Source organism: Felis catus, chromosome B4 (assembly GCF_018350175.1).
Source record: "Felis catus isolate Fca126 chromosome B4, F.catus_Fca126_mat1.0, whole genome shotgun sequence".
Taxonomy (NCBI): domain Eukaryota; kingdom Metazoa; phylum Chordata; class Mammalia; order Carnivora; family Felidae; genus Felis; species Felis catus.
In genome coordinates, this window is record NC_058374.1 from 68,124,072 (window position 1) to 68,145,375 (window position 21,304).

The 21,304-nt window shown below is 42.9% G+C and overlaps 1 protein-coding gene across 1 annotated transcript in view; it reads left to right on the plus strand.

The window, feature by feature from the left end:
* The window catches only part of MUC19 (mucin 19, oligomeric), a 106,217-nt gene that overhangs the window by 57,517 nt on the left and 27,396 nt on the right, over positions 1-21,304 (plus strand). Inside the window, exons 41-46 of the mRNA XM_045062664.1 lie at positions 889-15,414; positions 16,505-16,558; positions 18,375-18,410; positions 19,470-19,523; positions 20,247-20,300; positions 20,446-20,499. Of these exons, the coding sequence (XP_044918599.1) occupies positions 889-15,414; positions 16,505-16,558; positions 18,375-18,410; positions 19,470-19,523; positions 20,247-20,300; positions 20,446-20,499 (14,778 nt within the window). The remainder of the gene's footprint in view (positions 1-888; positions 15,415-16,504; positions 16,559-18,374; positions 18,411-19,469; positions 19,524-20,246; positions 20,301-20,445; positions 20,500-21,304) is intronic.

The following is a 21,304-nucleotide window of genomic DNA, read 5'->3' on the forward strand; positions in this document are numbered from 1 at the left end:
AAGTAATGAAGCTTTGATGTAAATAGGCACCATACACACACACTACTGTGTAGATCCATGTCTCAACAAATCCAAGGTTTCCAACCTCATCTGTTCCCTTGGTGGAATTCTTGATATAAGGGTCTCATATCAGAGTATTCTGGGTGATGCCAAGTTGTTGGCATGTCCTCCCTGTAACCTCCAATTTTCCAAATACATTCACCTTCTACTTCTGCTTTTCTAGCACAAATAGTTCATTTCAGCCTTATGGCTTTTGCCCTAGCTGTTCCCACTGCCTGAGTTCTATTTCCCTAGAGTTTCACATAGTTTTCTGCTTTTTTGTCATATCTCAAAATAAAAGACATTTTTTCAGAGAGGTCTGTTATCCAAGCAGTCTAAAAGAGGATCCCAGTTGCTCAGTATTACCTCACTTTATGTTAGTGCTTTGACACTTTTCTTGTGTGTGGATTTGTTTGTTTGGATATAATTTAATTTATATGTCTGTATGTCTCTTCCATTCAACTAGGAATGTTTCATGAAACTGAGAACTCTCTAATTACTAGCTACATCATTTTTGAAAAGCTATTTCAACTATATTTGCTTTAGTTTCTACTCTATCAAAAGGGAAAGTAGTACTATATATGCCATAGGGTAGTTCCAATGGTAAAATGAGTAATATTTATATGTTTCTGAGAACTTATACAATACCACACAAGATACCCAGTAAAGTACTGCTAGATGAATAAACAGAAAGAAGTTACACTGTAGAATAAAAGGTATGAAATATGGTGGTGCCCATGAAGATGCTTGAAAGCTATAGTGGAGAAAGCTCCTAGTTTAACAACAACAACAAAAATCCCACGATATATCTTAAAAACAAAATTGTATTTTTACTATTTATTTTTACAGGAACAACTGGACACTATGTTGAAGGAGGAGGAACAACTGGGCCATCTGAGGGAAGATCAGGGACAACTAGAATATCAGCTGAAGAATCAGGGACAACTGTATTGTCATCTGTAGTGACAGGGAAAACAGGACCATTACTGGGAGGATCAGCAACAACAAGATCATCAGTTACAGGATCAGAGACAACTGAACCATCTGTTGTAGTTTCAAGAACATTTGTACCATCAGAAGGATTGACAGAAGCAACTGAACCATCACTTGGGTTAACAACACCTGGACCATCAGCTGAAGGATCAGGGACAGCTACATTATTTGCTGGAGTATCACAAACAACTGAAAGCTCTGTTCCAAAGTCAGGAAATACTGGACCATCCATAGGAGGATCACAGACAACTGGACGATCAGGTGAAGAAGCACAGACAAGTGGACTAGCAGCTGGAGGATCAGGGACTACAGGACCATCCACTGAAGAATCAGAAAAAACAGAAACACCTGTTCTGGGTTTAGGGACAACTCAAACATCTGAAGGATTAGGAACAACTACATCTGTTTTAGGTTCAGGGACAACTGGAACATCATCTGGAGTGACAAGAACAACTAAATCATCATCTCGAGATTCAGATACTACAGGACCGACAGCTGAAGTATTAGGAACAACTAAATCAGCATCTGGTATATCAAGCACAACTGGACTATTGTCTGGTGGGTCAGGGACAACTGGACCATCTGTTGTAGGATCAGGAACATCTGTACCATCAGCAGGATTGACAGGGACCTCTGGGATGTCACCTGGGTTTGCAACAACTGGACAATCATCTGTAGGATCGAGGACAACTGAGTCATTGGCTGGAAGATCAGAAACCAGTGCGACCTCCATTGTAAGTTCAGGCACTACCAGTCCATCCACAGGAGGATCACAGACAACTGGACTGTCAGCCAAAGAAGCAGGGACAACAGAAAAAGCAGCTGGGGGATCAGGGACCACAGGACCATTCCATGGACGATCAGGGACAACAAGACAATCTGTTTTAAGTTCAGGGATGACCTTAGCAACTTCTAAAGAAATAAGGACAACTAGACCTTCATTGGTAAAGTCAGGTACAACTGCAGTATTGACTCCAGGATCAGCCACAAGTGGACTGTCATCTGGAGTATCTGAGTCCACTGAACCATCATCTGAAGCATTAGGAACAACAAGATCATCAGCTGGTATATCAGAGACAACTGGACCATCAACAGTTGGATCTGGGATGGCAACAGGACCATTTTTTGTAGAATCAGGAACAGCTGTATCATTGGTAGGATTGACTGGGACATCTGGCCTATCACATGGGTTAGGAATAACTGGGCCATCAGCTAAAGGAGCAGGGACAACTGGATCATTTGCTGGAAATTCAGGAACAACAGTAACCCCTGTTGTAATTTCAGGGACTGCTGGTCCCTACACAGTAAAATCACAGACAACTGGACAATCTGCTGAAGAAGCTGGGACAATAGGAGCAACAGCTGGAGGTTCAGGGACCACAGGACCATTCCATGGAGGATCAGGAAAAACAGGACAATCTGTTTTAGGTTCAGGGACAACCAGACCATCTGTTGTCGGTCCAGGAACAACTATACCTTCGAGTAGACTATTTTTTGTAGGTTCAGGGACAACCAGAGCATCATCTGGAGTGAAAAGGACAATGGGACCATCATCTGGAGAATTAGGAACAACTAGATCATCATCTGGTATGTCAAGGACAATTGGACCATCAACTGGAAGGTCAGGGATAACTGGACGTTCAGGAACAGGATCAGGAACATCAGTAACATCAGTAGGATTAACAGGGACATCTGGATCATCATTTGGGTTAGGAACAACTGTACCATCAATGAAAGTATCACAAACAACTACAGCACCTATTGCAGGATTAGTAAAATCTACATCATCTACAAGATTGACAGGGTCAACTGGATCATCGGTTGGAGGACCAGAGATAACTGGAACAGCAGCTAGAGGATCAGGGACCACAACACTGTCAGCTGGAGCATCAGGAGAAACTGGAACATTAGCTGAAGGATCAGAAACAACAAAAACCTTTGTTATAACTTTGGGGATTACTGAAACACCTGTAAGAGGATCGCAGACAATGGGATGGTCAACTAAAGATTCAGGAACAACTGGGCAAGAAGCTAGAGGATCAGGGACGACAGGGCAATTCATTGGAGGATCAGGAACATCAGTGTCATCTGTTTTTGTTTCAAGGACAATTCACCCATTATCTGAAGAATCAGGGACCACTAGACCATCTGTTTTAGGTTCAGAGACAACCAGACCATTACCTGGACACACAGAGACCATGGGATCATCATCTGGAGATTCAGACACCACTGGACCATCAGCTGAGGTATTGGGGACAACTAGATCACCAGCTGGTATATCAGAAACAACTAGACTATCAATGGGTAGATCTGGGATGACAGAAGGACCATCTGTTGTAGGGTCAGAAACATCTGTACCATCAGTAGGTTGGACAAAGATATCTGGCCCATCACCTGGGTTAGTAACAACTGGGCCATCAGCTGAAGGAGCAGAAACAACTGGATCATTTGCTGGGAATTCAGGAAGAACGGCAACTGCTATTGTAAGTTCAGGAACTAGTGGTCCCTACATAGGAGGAATCCATACAACTGTACTATCACCTGAAGAGGCAAGGACTATAGGACCAACATCTGGGGGATCAGGGACCACAGAACCATTCCCTGGAGTATCAGGAACAATGGAACAATCTGTTTTAGGTTCAGAGACAACTAGACCATCAGTTGTAAGTTCAGGAACAAGTGGAATATCATCTGGAGTGATGGGTATACCTGGACAATCTACTAGAGTGACAGGGAAAATTGGACCACCAGCTGGAGAATTAGGAACAACTGGATCATCAGCTGGTATATCAAGCACAACTGGACTATTGTCTGGTGGGTCAGGGACAACTGGACCATCTGTTGTAGGATCAGGAACATCTGTACCATCAGCAGGATTGACAGGGACCTCTGGTCCATCATCTGGGTTTGCAACAACTGGACAGTCATCTGTAGGATCGAGGTCAACTGAGTCATTGGCTGGAAGATCAGAAACCACTGAAACCTCCATTGTAAGTTCAGGAACTACCAGTCCATCCACAGGAGAATCACAGACAACTGCACTGTCAGCCAAAGAAGCAAGGACAACAGACCAAGCAGCTGGAATATCAGGGACCACAGGACCATTCCATGGACATTCAGGAACAACAGGACAATCCGTTTTAAGTTCATGGACGACTGGGCCATCATCTGAAGAATTAAGGACAACTAGAACTTCATTGATAAAGTCCAGCACCACTGGAATATCAGCTACAGGATCAGCCACAACTGGACAGTCATCTGGAGTATCTGAGTCCACTGAAGTATCCAGAAGAACTAGATCATCAACTCGTATATCAAGCACAACTGGACCATTGTCTGGTGGGTCAGGGATAACTGGACCATCTGTTGTAGGACCAGGAACATCTGTCCCATCAGCAGGATTGACAGAGTCCTCTGGTCCATCACCTGGGTTCGCAACAACTGGACAATCATCTGTAGGATCCAGGACAACTGAGTCATTGGCTGGAAGATCAGAAACCAGTGAGACCTCCATTGTAAGTTCAGGCACTACCAGTCCATCCACAGGAGGATCACAGACAACTGGACTGTCAGCCAAAGAAGCAGGGACAACAGAAAAAGCAGCTGGGGGATCAGGGACCACAGGACCATTCCATGGACGATCAGGAACAACAGGACAATCCATTTTAAGTTCATGGACGACTGGGCCATCATCTGAAGAATTAAGGACAACTAGACCTTCATTGGTAAAGTCCAGCACCACTGGAATATCAGCTGCAGGATCAGCCACAACTGGACAGTCATCTGGAGTATCTGAGTCCCCTGAGCCATCATCTGAAGTATCCAGAACACCTAGATCATCAACTCGTACATCAAGCACAACTGGACCATTGCCTGGTGGGTCAGGGACAACTGGACCATCTGTTGTAGGATCAGGAACATCTGCCCCATCAGCAGGATTGACAGAGGCCTCTGGTCCATCACCTGGGTTTTCAACAACTGGACAGTCATCTGTAGGATCAAGGACAACTGCGTCATTGGCTGGAAGATATGAAACCACTGCAACCCCCATTGTAACTTCAGGCACTACAAGTACATCCGCAGGAGGATCACAGACAACTGGATTGTCAGCCAAAGAAACAGGAACAGAACAAGCAGCTGGAAGATCAGGGACCACAGGACCATTCCATGGACCATCAGGAACAACAAGAAAACCTGTCTTACATTCAGGGTCGACCTTATCAACTTCTGAAGAAATAAGGACAACAAGACCTTTGTTGGTAAAGTCAGGCACAACTGGAGTATTGGTCACAGGATCAGCCACAACTGGACAGTTATCTGGAGTATCTGAGTCCACTGAGCCATTATCTGACGTATTCGGAACAACTAGATCATCAACTCGAAAATCAAGCACAACTGGAACATTGCCTGGAGGTTCAGGGACAATTGGACCATCTGTTGTACAATCAGGAACATCTGTCCCATCAGCAGGATTGACAGAGTCCTCTGGTCCATCACCTGGGTTTGCAACAACTGGACAGTCATCTGTAGGATTGAGGACAACTGAGTCATTGGCTGGAAGATCAGAAACCACTGCAACCTCCATTGTACGTTCAGGCACTACCAGTCCATCCACAGGAGGATCACAGACAACTGGACTGTCAGCCAAAGAAGCAGGGACAACAGAACAAGCAGCTGGATTATCAGGGACCACAGGATCATTCCATGGACGATCAGGAACAACAGGACAATCCGTTTTAAGTTCATGGACGACTGGGCCATCATCTGAAGAATTAAGGACAACTAGACCTTCATTGGTAAAGTCCAGCACCACTGGAATATCAGCTACAGGATCAGCCACAACTGGACAGTCATCTGGAGTATCTGAGTCCCCTGAGCCATCATCTGAAGTATTGAGAACAACTGGATCATCAACTCAAAAATCAGGCACACCTGCCCCATTTTCTGGTGGGTCAGGCACAACTGGACCATCTGTTGTAGGACCAGGAACATCTGTCCCATCAGCAGGATTGACAGGGACCTCTGGGATGTCACCTGGGTTTGCAACAACTGGGCAATCATTTGTAGGATCGAGGACAACTGAGTCATTGGCTGGCAGATCAGAAACCACTGCAACCTCCATTGTACGTTCAGGCACTACCAGTCCATCCACAGGAGGATCACAGACAACTGGACTGTCAGCCAAAGAAGCAGGGACAACAGAACAAGCAGCTGGATTATCAGGGACCACAGGACCATTCCATGGACTTTCAGGAACAACAGGACAATCCGTTTTAAGTTCATGGACGACTGGGCCATCATCTGAAGAATTAAGGACAACTAGACCTTCATTGGTAAAGTCCAGCACTACTGGAATATCAGCTACAGGATCAGCCACAACTGGACAGTCATCTGGAGTATCTGAGTCCCCTGAGCCATCATATGAAGTATCCAGAACAACTAGATCATCAACTCGTACATCAAGCACAACTGGACCATTGCCTGGTGGGTCAGGGAAAACTGGACCATCTGTTGTAGGATCAGGAACATCTGCCCCATCAGCAGGATTGACAGAGTCCTCTGGTCCATCACCTGGGTTTTCAACAACTGGACAGTCATCTGTAGGATCAAGGACAACTGCGTCATTGGCTGGAAGATATGAAACCACTGCAACCCCCATTGTAACTTCAGGCACTACCAGTCCATCCGCAGGAGGATCACAGACAACTGGATTGTCAGCCAAAGAAACAGGAACAACAGAACAAGCAGCTGGAAGATCAGGGACCACAGGACCATTCCATGGACCATCAGGAACAACAAGAAAACCTGTTTTACATTCAGGGTCGACCTTATCAACTTTTAAAGAAATAAGGACAACGAGACCTTTGTTGGTAAAGTCAGGCACAACTGAAGTATTGGCCACAGGATCAGCCACAACTGGACAGTCATCTGGAGTATCTGAGTCCACTGAACCATCATCTGAAGTATTCAGAACAACTAGATCATCAACTCGTATATCAGGCACAACTGGAACATTGCCTGGAGGTTCAGGGACAATTGGACCATCTGTTGTAGGATCAGGAACATCTGTCCCATCAGCAGGATTGACAGGGACCTCTGGTCCGTCACCTGGGTTTGCAACAACTGGACAGTCATCTGTAGGATCGAGGACAACTGAGTCATTGGCTGGAAGATCAGAAACCACTGCAACCTCCATTGTACGTTCAGGCACTACCAGTCCATCTACAGGAGGATCACAGACAACTGCACTGTCAGCCAAAGAAGCAGGGACAACAGAACAAGCAGCTGGATTATCAGGGACCACAGGACCATTCCATGGACGATCAGGAACAACAGGACAATCCGTTTTAAGTTCATGGACGACTGGGCCATCATCTGAAGAATTAAGGACAACTAGACCTTCATTGGTAAAGTCCAGCACTACTGGAATATCAGCTGCAGGATCAGCCACAACTGGACAGTCATCTGGAGTATCTGAGTCCCCTGAGCCATCATCTGAAGTATCCAGAACACCTAGATCATCAACTCGTACATCAAGCACAACTGGACCATTGCCTGGTGGGTCAGGGAAAACTGGACCATCTGTTGTAGGATCAGGAACATCTGCCCCATCAGCAGGATTGACAGAGTCCTCTGGTCCATCACCTGGGTTTTCAACAACTGGACAGTCATCTGTAGGATCAAGGACAACTGCGTCATTGGCTGGAAGATATGAAACCACTGCAACCCCCATTGTAACTTCAGGCACTACCAGTCCATCTGCAGGAGGATCACAGACAACTGGGTTGTCAGCCAAAGAAACAGGAACAACAGAACAAGCAGCTGGATTATCAGGGACCACAGGACCATTCCATGGACTTTCAGGAACAACAGGACAATCCGTTTTAAGTTCATGGACGACTGGGCCATCATCTGAAGAATTAAGGACAACGAAACTGCCATCATCTGAAGTATTGAGAACAACTGGATCATCAACTCAAAAATCAAGCACAACTGGCCCATTTTCTGGAGGTTCAGGGACAATAGGACCACCCGTTTTAGGAGCAGGAACATCCGTACCATCAGCAGGATTGACAGGCACCTCTGGTCCATCACCTGGGTTCCCAAAAACTGGACAACCGTCTGTAGGATCAAAGACAACTGAGTCATTGGCTGGAAGATCAGAAACCACTGCAACCCCCATTGTAACATCAGGCACTACCAGTCCATCCACAGGAGAATCACAGACAACTGCACTGTCAGCCAAAGAAGCAGGGACAACAGAACAAGCAGCTGGAAGATCAGGGACCACAGGACCATTCCATGGACGATCAGGAACAACAGGACAATCCATTTTAAGTTCATGGACGACTAGGCCATCATCTGAAGAAATAAGGACCACCAGATCTTCATTGGTAAAGTCCAGCACCAGTGGAATATCAGCTACAGGATCAGCCACAACTGGACAGTCATATGGAGTATCTGAGTCCCCTGAGCCATCATCTGAAGTATTCAGAACAACTAGATCATCAACTGGTATATCAAGTTCAACTGGACTGTATTCTGGAGGTTCAGGGACAGCTGGACCATCTTTTGTAGGACCAGAAACATCTGTCCCATCAGCAGGATTGACAGGGATCTCTGGTCTATCACCTGGGTTTGCAACAACTGGACAATCATCTGTAGGATCGAGGACAACTGAGTCATTGTCTGGAAGACCAGTAACCAGTGCAACCTTCATTGGAAGTTCAGGCACTACTAGTCTATCCACAGGAGGATCACCAACAACTGGACTGTCAGCCAAAGAAGCAGGGACAACAGAACAAGCAGCTGAGGTAGCAGGAACCACAGGACCATTCCATGGACGAACTGGAGCAACAAGACAACCTGTTTTAGTTTCAGGGACGACCTTATCAACTTCTAAAGATATAAGGACAATGAGACCTTCATTGGTAAAGTCAGGCACAACTGGAGTATTGGCTTCAAGATCAGCCACAACTGCACTGTCATCTGGAGTATCTGCATCTACTCAGCCATCATCTGAAGTATTCAGAACAACTAGATCATCAACTGGTATATCAAGTGCAACTGGCCGATTTTCTGCAGGTTCAGGAACTTCTGGACCATCTGTTGTAGGACCAGGAACATCTGTCCCATCAGCAGGATTGACAGGGACCTCTGGTCCGTCACCTGGTTTTGCAACAACTGGACAATCATCTGTAGGATTGAGGACAACTGAGTCATTGGCTGGAAGATCAGAAACCACTACAACCTCCATTGTACATTTAGGCTCTACCAGTCCATCCACAGGAGGATCACAGACAGCCAGACTGTCAGCCAAAGAAGCAGGGACAACAGAACAAGCAGCTGGAGGATCAGGGACCACAGGACCATTCCATGGACGATCAGGAACAACAGGACAATCCATTTTAAGTTCATGGACAACTGGGCCATCTTCTGAAGAAATAAGGACAACCAGACCTTCATTGTTAAAGTCCAGCACCACTGGAATATCATCTACAGGATCAGCCACAACTGGACAGTCATCTGGAGTATCTGAGTCCACTGAACCATCATCTGAAGTATTCAGAACAACTAGATCATCAACTCGTATATCAAGTACAACTGGCCGATTTTCTACAAGTTCAGGGACACAGGGACCATCTGTTGTAGGACCAGGAACATCTGTCCCATCAGGAGGATTGACAGATGCCTCTGGTCCATCACCTGGGGTTGCAACAACTGGACTGTCATCTGTAGGATTGAGGACAACTGAGTCATTGGCTGGAAGACCAGAAACCACTGCTACCTCCATTGTAAGTTCAGGCACTACCAGTCCATCCACAGGAGGATCACAGACAACTGGAATGTCAGCCAAAGAAGCAGGGACAACAGAACAAGCAGCTGGAATATCAGGGACCACAGGACCATTCCATGGACGATCAGGAACAACAGGACAATCTGTTTTAAGTTCATGGACGACTGGGCCATCATCTGAAGAAATAAGGACAACCAGACCTTCATTGGTAAAGTCCAGCACCACTGGAATATCATCTACAGGATCAGCCACGATTGGACAGTCACCTGGTGTATCTGAGTCCCCTGAGCCATCACCTGAAATATTCAGAACAACTAGATCATCAACTCATATATCAACTTCAACTGGACTATTTTCTGGAGGTTCAGGGACAACTGGACCATCTGTTGTAGGATCAGGAACATCTGTCCCATCAGCAGGATTGACAGAGGCCTCTGGTCCATCACTTGGGTTTGCAACAACTGGACAGTCATCTGTAGGATCCAGGACAACCGAGTCATTGGCTGGAAGATCAGAAAACACTGCAACCTCCATTGTAAGTTTAGGCACTACCAGTCCATCCACAGGAGGATCACAGACAACTGCACTGTCAGCCAAAGAAGCAGGGACAACAGAACAAGCAGCTGGAATATCAGGGACCACAGGACCATTCCATGGACATTCAGGAACAACAGGACAATCCGTTTTAAGTTCATGGACGACTGGGCCATCATCTGAAGAATTAAGGACAACTAGACCTTCATTGGTAAAGTCCAGCACTACTGGAATATCAGCTACAGGATCAGCCACGATTGGACAGTCACTTGGTGTATCTGAGTCCACTGAGCCATCATCTGAAGTATTCAGAACAACTGGATCATCAACTCGTATATCAAGTACAGCTGGCCTATTTTCTGGTGGGTCAGGGAAAACTGGACCATCTGTTGTAGGATCAGAAACATCTGTGCCATCAACAGGATTGACAGGGACCTCTGGTCCATCACCTGGTTTAGCAACAACTGGACAATCATCTGTAGGGTCGAGGACAACTGAGTCATTGGCTGGAAGATCAGAAACCACTGCGACCTCCATTGTACGTTCAGGCACTACCAGTCCATCCACAGGAGGATCACAGACAACTGCACTGTCAGCCAAAGAAGCAGGGACAACAGAACAAGCAGCTGGAATATCAGGGACCACAGGACCATTCCATGGACGATCAGGAACAACAAGACAACCTGTTTTAGGTTCAGGGACAACCTTACCAACTTCTAAAGAAATAAGGACTACGAGACCTTCATTGGTACAGTCCAGCACAACTGGAGTACTGGCTACAGGATCAGCCACAACTGCACTGTCATCTGGAGTATCTGAGTCCACTGAACCATCATCTGAAGTAATTGGTAAAACTAGATCATCAACTCATATATCAAGTACAACTGGTCTATTTTCTGGAGGTTCAGGGACAACTGGAATGTCTGTTGTTGGATCAGGAACATCTGTACCATCAACAGGATTGACAGGGACCTATGGTCCATCACCTGCATTTGCAAAAACTGGACAATCATCTGTAGTATCGAGGACAACTGAGTCATTGGCTGGAATATCAGAAACAACTGAAACCTCTGTTTTTAGTGCATGGATTACTGGTCTGTCCACAAGAGGATCTCGTACAACCGAACCACCTGCTGAGGAAACTGGGATAACAGGACGAGCTGGTGGAGCTTCAGGGACCACAGGACTGTTCCATGGATTATCAGGAACAACAGTACATTCTGTTTTAGGTTCAGAAACAACAAGAAAATCTGTTGTCAGTTCAGGAACAACTGTACCATCATCTGGAGTGACAGGAATAACTGGACCATCAACTATGGAATTGGGAACAAGTATATCATTAGCCGGTATATCGGAGAACACTGGGGCATTAATGAGTGGATCTGGGGTGACAACAGGACCATCTTTTGTAGGATCAGGCATATCTGTACCATCAGGATTGACAGGGACCTCTGGTCCATCACCTGGATTAGCAACAACTGGATCATCAGCTGAAGGATCAGGGATAACTGGAGTATATTCTGGAATATCAGAAACAACTTCCACCTCTGTTGTAAGTTCAGTGACTATTGGTCCATTTACAGGAGGATCACAGACAACTGGACTGTCAGCCAAAGAAGGAGGGACAACAGAACAAGCAGCTGGAGAATCAGGGACCACAGGACCATTCCATGGTCGATCAGGAACAACAAAACAATCTACTTTAGGTTCAGGGATGACCTTACCATCTTTTAAAGAAATAAGGACAACTAGATCTTCGTTGGTAAAGACAGGCACAACTGGAGTATCAGCTACTGGATCAGCCACAACTGGACTGTCATCTGGAATATCTGATTCCACTGGACCATCATCTGAAGTATTAGGAACAATCAGATCATCAGCTGGTATATCAGAGACAACTGGACCATCAACAAGTGGATCTAGAATGACAAGAGGACCATTTTTTGTAGAATCAGGAACATCTGTACCATCAATAGGATTGACAGGGATGTCTGGTCCAGAGCCAACTGGATCATTCACTGGAAGATCAGAAACAACAGCAACCTCTATTGTAAATTCAGGTACTAGTGGTCTCTACAATGGAGGAATCCAGACAACTGGGCTGTCAGCTAAAGAAGCAAGGACAACAGGACCATTTCGAGGAGGGTCAGGAACAACTGGAAGATTTTTTTTAGGTTCAGGGACAACTGTGCCATTATCTAGAGTGGAAAGCATAACTGGACCATTATCTGGAATGACAGGAATAACTGGACCATCAACTGAGGAATTAGTAACAACTAGTTCATCAGCTGGTATATCAGAAACAACTGGATTATCAATGGGTGGATCTGGGATGACAGCAGGACCATCTGTTGTAGAGTCAGGAACATCTGTATCATCAGTAGGATTGGTAGGGACATCTAGCCCGTCACATGGGTTAGGAACAACTGGGTCATCAGCTGAAGGAGCAGGGACAACTGGATCATTTTCTGGAAGATCAGAAACAACATCAATCTCTATTATAAGTTCAGGTACTAGTGGTCCCTACATAGGAGGAATCCAGACAACGGGAAAATCTGTTGAAGAAGCTGGGACAACAGGACCAATAGCTGGAGGTTCAGGGACCACAGGACAATTCCATGAAGGATTAGAAACAACAGGACAATCTGTTTTGGTTTCAGGGACAACTAGACTGCCTGTGGTAGGTTCAGGGACAACTGGGGCATCATCTGGAGTGACAGGTATAACTGGACCATCATCTGAAGTGAAAGGGACAATTGGACCATCAGCTGGAGAATTAGGAACAACTAGATCATCACCTGGTATATCTAGGACAACTGGACTATCATCTGGTGGGTTAGAGACAACTGGACTATCTGCTGTAGGATTAGGAACATCTCTCCCATCAAGATTGACAGGGACACCTGGACCATCAGCTGGTTTAGCAACAACTGGATCATCAGCTAAAGGATCAGGGACAACTGAATCATTTTCTGGAAGATCAGAAACAACTGAAATCTTTGTTGTAAGTTCAGCAACTATGAGTACATCCATAGGAGGAACACAGACAACTGGACAATCTGCTGAGGAAGCAGGGGCAACAGGTCTAGAATCTGGAGGGTCAGGGACTACAGGACTATTCCATGGAGGATCAGAAACTACAGGACAATCTATTTTAGGTTCAGGGACGACCTTACCATCTTCTGAAAAATTAAGGTCAACTAGACCTTTATTGGTAAAGTCGGGCTCTACTGGAGTATCTGCTACAGGATCAGTCACAAGTGGACTGTCATCCTGGGAATCTGGGTCCGCTGGATCATCAACTGAAGTATTCAGAACAACTAGATCTTCTGTTGGAATATCAAGGACAAGTCAACCATCTACTGGAGGATCAGGGACAACTGCACCATCCGTTGTAGGATTAGGAGTACCTTCATCAGCACCAGGATTGACAGAATCAACTGGACCACCAGTTTTAGGGTCAGGGACAACTGAAACAGCAGCTAGAGGATCAGGGACCACAGGACTATCAGCTAGCAGATCAAGGACAACTGGATCATTAGCTGGAGTATCAGAAACAACCAAAACCTCTGTTCCAATGTTAGAGACTACTGCAACATCTATAGTAGGATCATGGACAACTGAACAATCAACTGAAGAATCAAAGACAACTGTACAATCAGCCCTAGGATCAGAGACCTCAATACCATCTACTGGATTGTCAGGAATGACAGGATCATCAAGTTTTGGTTCAGGGACAACCCTGCCATCATCTGAAGAATCAAGGGTAACTAGACCATCCGTTATAGGTTCAGGCACAACTGAACCATCACATAGAGTGATTGGGACAAGTGGATCATCATCTGGAGATATATCCATCACTGGACCATCATCTGAACTATTAGGAACAACTATATCATCAGTTGGTATATCAAAGACAACTGGACAATCAATGGGTGGATTTGGGACAACTGGACCATCTGTTGTAGAATCAGGAACATCTTTGCCATCAGCAGGATTTACAGGGACATCTGGAACATTACATGAGTTAGGAACAAGTGGACCTTCAGCTGAAGGATCAAGGACAACTGGAATATTTTCTGAATTATCAGAAACAACTGAAACCTCTGTTGTAAGGTCCGAGACTACGGGACCATCCATAGGAGAATCACAGACAACTGGACAATTAATTAAAGAAGCAGGAACAACTGTACAAGGATTTGGGGCAGCAGAGACCACTCAGCCATCTGTTGGAGGATCAGGAACAACAGGACCATCTATTTTAGGTTCAGGGACAACTCCACAATCATCTGAAGGATTAGGGACAACTGTACCACCAGCTATAGAACCAGGAACAACTGGGCCATTGACCAAAGGATCAGCCAAAACTGGATCATCAGGATTACAGACCACTGAATCAATTGAAATATTAGGATCAGCTATATCATCAGTCAGTGATTCAAGGACAATTAGACCATCAACTAAAGGATCAGGGACAACTGTAAGATTACCTGAAAGAGCAGAGACAATTGGACCACCTGTTGTAAATTCAAGGATAACTGGACCATCTGTAGCATCACAGAGGACTGGACCATCAGCTGAAGGTTCAGTGACCACAGGATCATCATCTGGAGGATCAGGTACAACTGCCCCATCTGTTATAGGTTCAGAGACAACTGCACCATCAGCTGGAGCACCAGGGACAACTGGAATATCATCTAGAGGAGCAGGAGCAACAGGACTACTTGTTTTAGTTTCAGATACAGCTATCCCAGCATCTGAAAGATCCAGGACAACTGCATCACCAGCTGGAGGATTAGTGACAGCTGGACCATCAAATGGAGAATCAAGGACAACTAGATCAGCTATTTTAGGTTTAGGGACAACTCAACCATCATCTGGAGCATCAGGAACAACTGGACCATCACATGAAGTTTCAGGGACAACTGGACCATCACCAGAAGGATCAGGGACAAGTGGATCATCAACTGGGATAACCACTGGGATGTTAAGGAATGAGGTTACCACATCTGAAGGCAAGTCAAGTTCACTGAAAATAGACCATTTATTGTAAGCAATTTTAATTTTGTTCAGATTTCTACTTTTGAACTATATACATTTGTCAGAACTACAATATTTAGAACTCAACTTGTTTACTAAAGATGGGAGCTTTGTAGAACATTATTGTTTTGAAGTGAGTCCACAGACTTCTTAAGAAGTTTATGTTTTTATCCCTCCTACTTTTATTTTTGACCATGTGCAACCAGAGTGTCAGTGGGAGCTACAACAGGTTCAGACAGGGGAAGCACAGCTGGAGCATCAGGCTCTATAACCACCACTGCTGGGAAACAAGCAGTCAAGGCTTACCCAGGTATCTGTTGGTATTCCAATGCACATGTAGCTTAGACTCATCATGATAATGAGTTTGTTATATTAATCAAGCACCAAATATTTGGAGAAAATATTAAGAGATATTCTAGGTTTAGTATTAACATCTAAATTTTAAATATACTTAAATAGTGGTAGGTTTGTTTTTCCTAAAATGAAACACATAAAGATAATTTTCAATTATCTCATTAATCAGGTACAACTGAAAAACCATATGGAGAAACCAAATCAGGTGAAAGCATAACCAGTTTAACCACACCTGGAAAATCAGGCGAGTGGGAAAGGAAGGTGTTGGCCCAGGTTGTAACACAAAATAAGGTTTCCTGATAAATCTAATGATGAATATTAGTGTATTTTGAGTAGAAATCAGAAAATCAGATCCAAGTCATCTGGCATTTAGGACCTTATATTTTGTTAGGTGTGTTTACACCAGGTACTGGAACTGTAACACCTGAACTCAAAGTAGTTACATTGTTAAATGTCCAGGTAGTGTCCCCATAAAATAAGAACACTGCTCATGACTTTCTGGGTTTTTTTAATTTTTAAAATGTTTATTTATTTTTGAGAGAGAGAGAGCACAGGTGATCATGAGCAGGGGAGGGGCAGAGAGAGGGAGAGAAAGAATCCCAAGCAGACTCTGTGCTGTCAGCTCAGAGCCAGACTAGGAGCTTGAACTCACCAATCGTGAGATCATGACTTGAGCCAAAATCAAGAGTCAGCTGCTTAACTGACTGGGTTACACAGGCGACCCATTACTTTTCATTTTAATTTCAGGTTTCACAGAAGCTGCCCCTGGCTCAACAATTGCACCAGAAAGTTCCACTACTGGTAAGTAAGCAGGGGATGTCAGATTTTTTTTTTTACACTTTTCATGCTTATTGGCTAATTAAAAATGGCAAAATAGTTAGTAATAATTCCAGTTACATAATTATAGTGTCCTTAAATATATTCTCTCATTTAACTATTAGAATAAATTTTGTTATCTCGTTTTACTCATGGGGAACTTAGAAAAGATACTACCTAGGGGCGCCTGGGTGGCTCAGTCGGTTAAGCCTCAGACTTCGGCTCAGGTCACGATCTCGAGGTCCATGAGTTCGAGCCCCGCGTCGGGCTCTGTGCTGACTGCTCAGAGCCTGAAGCCTGTTTCAGATTCTGTGTCTCCCTCTCTCTCTGACCCTCCCCCATTCATGCTCTGTCTCTCTCTGTCTCAAAAATAAATAAACGTTAAAAAAAGATACGACCTAAATTTGTTCATATTCTACAGCAAATCAAATATTGGAGCCAATATTTTTATCCATTCTATACTGACTCCAAAGACTGTGCTCCTACCCACAATGTCCATCCTCCTGTAAGGCAAATATAAAATGGTCTTTGATGATCCATCAATAAGACCTTGCTTTTAATATTTATAAAGCTCAAATTTTCTCCATTTCCAAGCCACAGCAGCAGGTACTAAAAAGGGGTTTAAAATTTTATATATAATGACAAACTGTGGCATTTGTCAATTCTAAAACATTGGCAAAAACTATAATACATAAATAAATACTTTATCACTTCATTTCTTTTTACAATCATTCCAACTTACGGGGCAATTATTTTTCTTAACAATAAATGAAAATGTACTAAAGACGATAGCACATTAGTATTTAAATTTTTGGACTAGTAATATATTATAGTACTTGAGAAAGGCATTATTTCTGTTTGTAGGTTATCTCACCGAACCTAGCTGTTCATGATGAAATTGTCCATTATTTAAGGAAAAGATTGTTTATGCTTTTTTTCTTGTAAAGTATTATGCTACACTTATTCTAACTACTTTTACAAAGATGACTTATATAAATTTATTTTACAAACTAGTCACTAGAAAATAGTTCAATAATTTGATTCAGATTAAATTTATAATTATTCTTTATTCAATCTATGGCTATGTAAATGTAAATAAATTGAAATGTTTCAAATTATATATTGAACACCATAATTATATTATAAATTAATATCATGGCTACTAGGATGTGACTATTGGACATAGTATGTACTTTATTGTTATTGACAATAGTACTTTTGCATTTTCCAAATTCAAGACCTTAATCTTTAATTAAATGGCAGCAAACAAGAATTATATTTGTGTAAATATTTTACTTGGGAAAAAGGCAATGGTTTTGCTTTCAGTTTGATAATTTGTTAATTCATAGGTGATTCCTTACAGAGCACTTCGCAGCTTCTCTCCCAAGTGATCTCTCACTCTGACTTCAATTTCTAAGATCAGCCTCTATGAAAATACCATACCTCTGTTTTTTAATAAAAAAATTGTATATGATGGCAGTTGAAGCACCAAAGGGATTTTTAAAAATGGAATTCAAGTATATTCTTTTTTTTTTTAATATATTTTTTTCAACGTTTATTTATTTTTGGGACAGAGAGAGACAGAGCATGAACGGGGGAGGGGCAGAGAGAGAGGGAGACACAGAATCGGAAACAGGCTCCAGGCTCTGAGCCATCAGCCCAGAGCCTGACGCGAGGCTCGAACTCACAGACCACGAGATCGTGACCTGGCTGAAGTCGGACGCTTAACCGACTGCGCCACCCAGGCGCCCCTCAAGTATATTCTTTAATGGAAACATGAATTTAATCTTTCCTTTTTTAGGGTCAGATAAGAGAGTTCCACCAGTATTAATTGTAGGTAAGTCAACATTAAAATGACCAAAATATGCTCTGTAGGATGTGGCTTCAGCATTTTTATGTTTTCCATTTGAACACTGAAAAATATATAAGAGACTGTGATATTCTTCCCAAATTATAATCTAATATAAATTAATCTTTTCATGAAAAATTAAAAATGTGCATTTATAAATATAGTTTAAGTTTTAGTGACGTCAAAATAGCTTGCAGTAACAGGTGAGAAAATATGAAATTATAAATGTGCATTTGGAAAAAATTGGTATTGCAGTAACTAGACTAGAGAATATAATAGAAATCTCAATTTTATCAGATTAATAAAACATGAACTTCAAATTAGATTCTGGTAGCATAGGGCTTTTGATTTTTCTATTCTTATGCCTTCTTAAATCATAACAAAGTCATATTGATTCCCTTACATAATAGTTAAATTCTACACCAGTTGTGTACAAATGTGCAAAATCAATCAAATAAATGAAAATAACTCTGAAATATGCCCCTTATTAAAAAAAGGCAGCTTTTTTTCTCAGCTTATTAGCGTTATTTATCACCTATCCTTTCCATGAAAATTTTTAGCTTTTATTGCATCCTGGTATCTCTTTTTAGACTTAACAGTTTTAAAAGAAGTTTAATCTTCAGAACATCTCACTTTTTCTCAATTGCTCTCATTTACATTCTTTCAGTACATATGTTCAAATGTTAGCTCCTTGAAGACAGGCATTTTTGTCTTATTTCATTCACTGATATAAAATTCCTTTGGGGTCCTTATCTGGTGAAGTGTTTGATTTCAATACTTATCCACTTGATCCATTAGATTCTCCCTTTGTTGATTAAGGACCATTCAACATGTATCACTCAGTGAGCCACTCAGTGCCTACTACCAGAGAAATCTGTTAAAACAGGCATTCCCAAGACAGGTTAAAGTTGAAATAATAAGAAAGCCATCTGTTTGGACACTCTGGACATGAAGCTTTTTGTAGGATTGTGGTGATTAAATAATACAAAATACCTCTTTCCAACCACCCAAACACCCAGAACTTACTGTTCCATTTCCTCCCTCAAGAGGTCACAACTTCCACAGAAAGTGTTGGCACCAGTGGAGGTAGATTCAGAACAGGTGAGAGGGACCAGTTCCTGTCTTCTTGTTACCACTAATTATGGCATTTGTAGGAGAGCCTAGAGAGAGAGAGGGTTTCTGGGGAGCAGTCCATATTTACCTTATTAATATCGCACATTTGGCCAACTAGTTCTTTTTCAGTTTTGAACTTTTTTTTTCCTGAAAAGCTACTAATAACAGAGTCCACCATCTTAGCTGTAATCCCTGAAGATGGGATGATTGTACTAATTATTCTGAGAATTATTTCCTGTGGAATTATAAACCTTATAAGCATTTGAAGAGGGAAGGGTAGGAAAACTTTCTATTGTGGAGAAATGGAGAAGAGCTACATGGACCCTGGAGACATGTCTGCCCTATATAGATAGATGTTTGCTTTTCACAAGAAAGCAATGAAGAGTGAGATATTTCCCCAATGTCTGGGGTTCTGAGCACACTCATACCTTCTGTTGCCACTCCACAGCAGGTACCACTGTAGCATCAGCAAGTCAAGTCACTGAGAGTAAAACAGGTAAGCGTGACGAGACATAGAATTCTGGAAAAGTTAGGTTGACAACATTGTGACTCTGGCTTTGTAATAAAATGGTGAAAAGAAAATACATAGGGCTCATCATCAGAGAAGGGCCAGAGAGTGAGCCAGTTAGATATAAAGAAGATATACTTGGGTTACTTTTAGAGGCATGTTTTTAGGAAAGAAACATGAGCACTGCTGTTCCTTTGTTTCAGGCACCACTAGGGTAGCCCCTGGCATAACTGTTGTCCCTGGAAATTCTAACACAGGTGAGTCAACAAGATGGTAGGGAACTTTCCACATGTCCTCCCATAAGTTAGATGTTTCCTCTGGTATTAGTCTTTGCAGGAGTACCATCTATCTTTTCCATGACCCTAAATATTCTCCAATTAACTCTTTCCTCCTCTCCATCAGAGGCCACAACTTTCCTAGGAGAAAATGAAACAACCAGAGTTGGAATAGCCACAGGTGAGTGCTGCTAATCTAATACCTGCACTTCATAATACCTTCTTAAAACAGTCTTCTGAGCACCAACTGATGAATGAATAAAGAAATTGTGGTTTATATACACAATGAAATACTACTTGGCAATGAGAAAGAATGAAGTATGGCCATTTGTAGCAATGTGGATGGAACTGGGGAGTGTTATGCTAAGTGAAATAAGTCATACAGAGAAAGACAGATACCATATGTTTTCACTCTTATGTGGATCCTGAGAAACTTAACAGAAGACCATGGGGTAGGGAAAGGAAAATAAAAGTTAGAGAGGGAGAGAGCCAAACCATAAGAGACTCTTAAAAACTGAGAATAATCTGAGGGTTCATAGGGGTGGGAGGGAGGACAGGGTGGGTGGTGAGTATTGAGGAGGGCACCTGTTGGGATGAGCACCGGCTGTTGTATGGAAACCAATTTGACAATACATTTCATATTAAAAAAAAATAAAATGCTAAGAATTGATATAAAAAACAGTCTTCTGAAAAAAATCTACACTATTTATATATGTTATATTAAGCAAGTTCAGAAAAAAGGACAGGACAGTCATTACATTGCCTCCTTATCTCCTGAGCTTACAAGAACCCTCAGTAGACCATCATGAAGTCAAACTAATGACAGATGGACAGGTAATGTGGAGGGAAACTTCCTATCTCTCCTCCCAAAGAAAGGGACATGATAGTCGAGAACTTTCTCAGTAAAATTATTGTAGAAAGAAATATTACACGGGGTATATATGAATTAGTTCTTGGAATTCAAAGTCTCGGGGTTATAGTTTAGT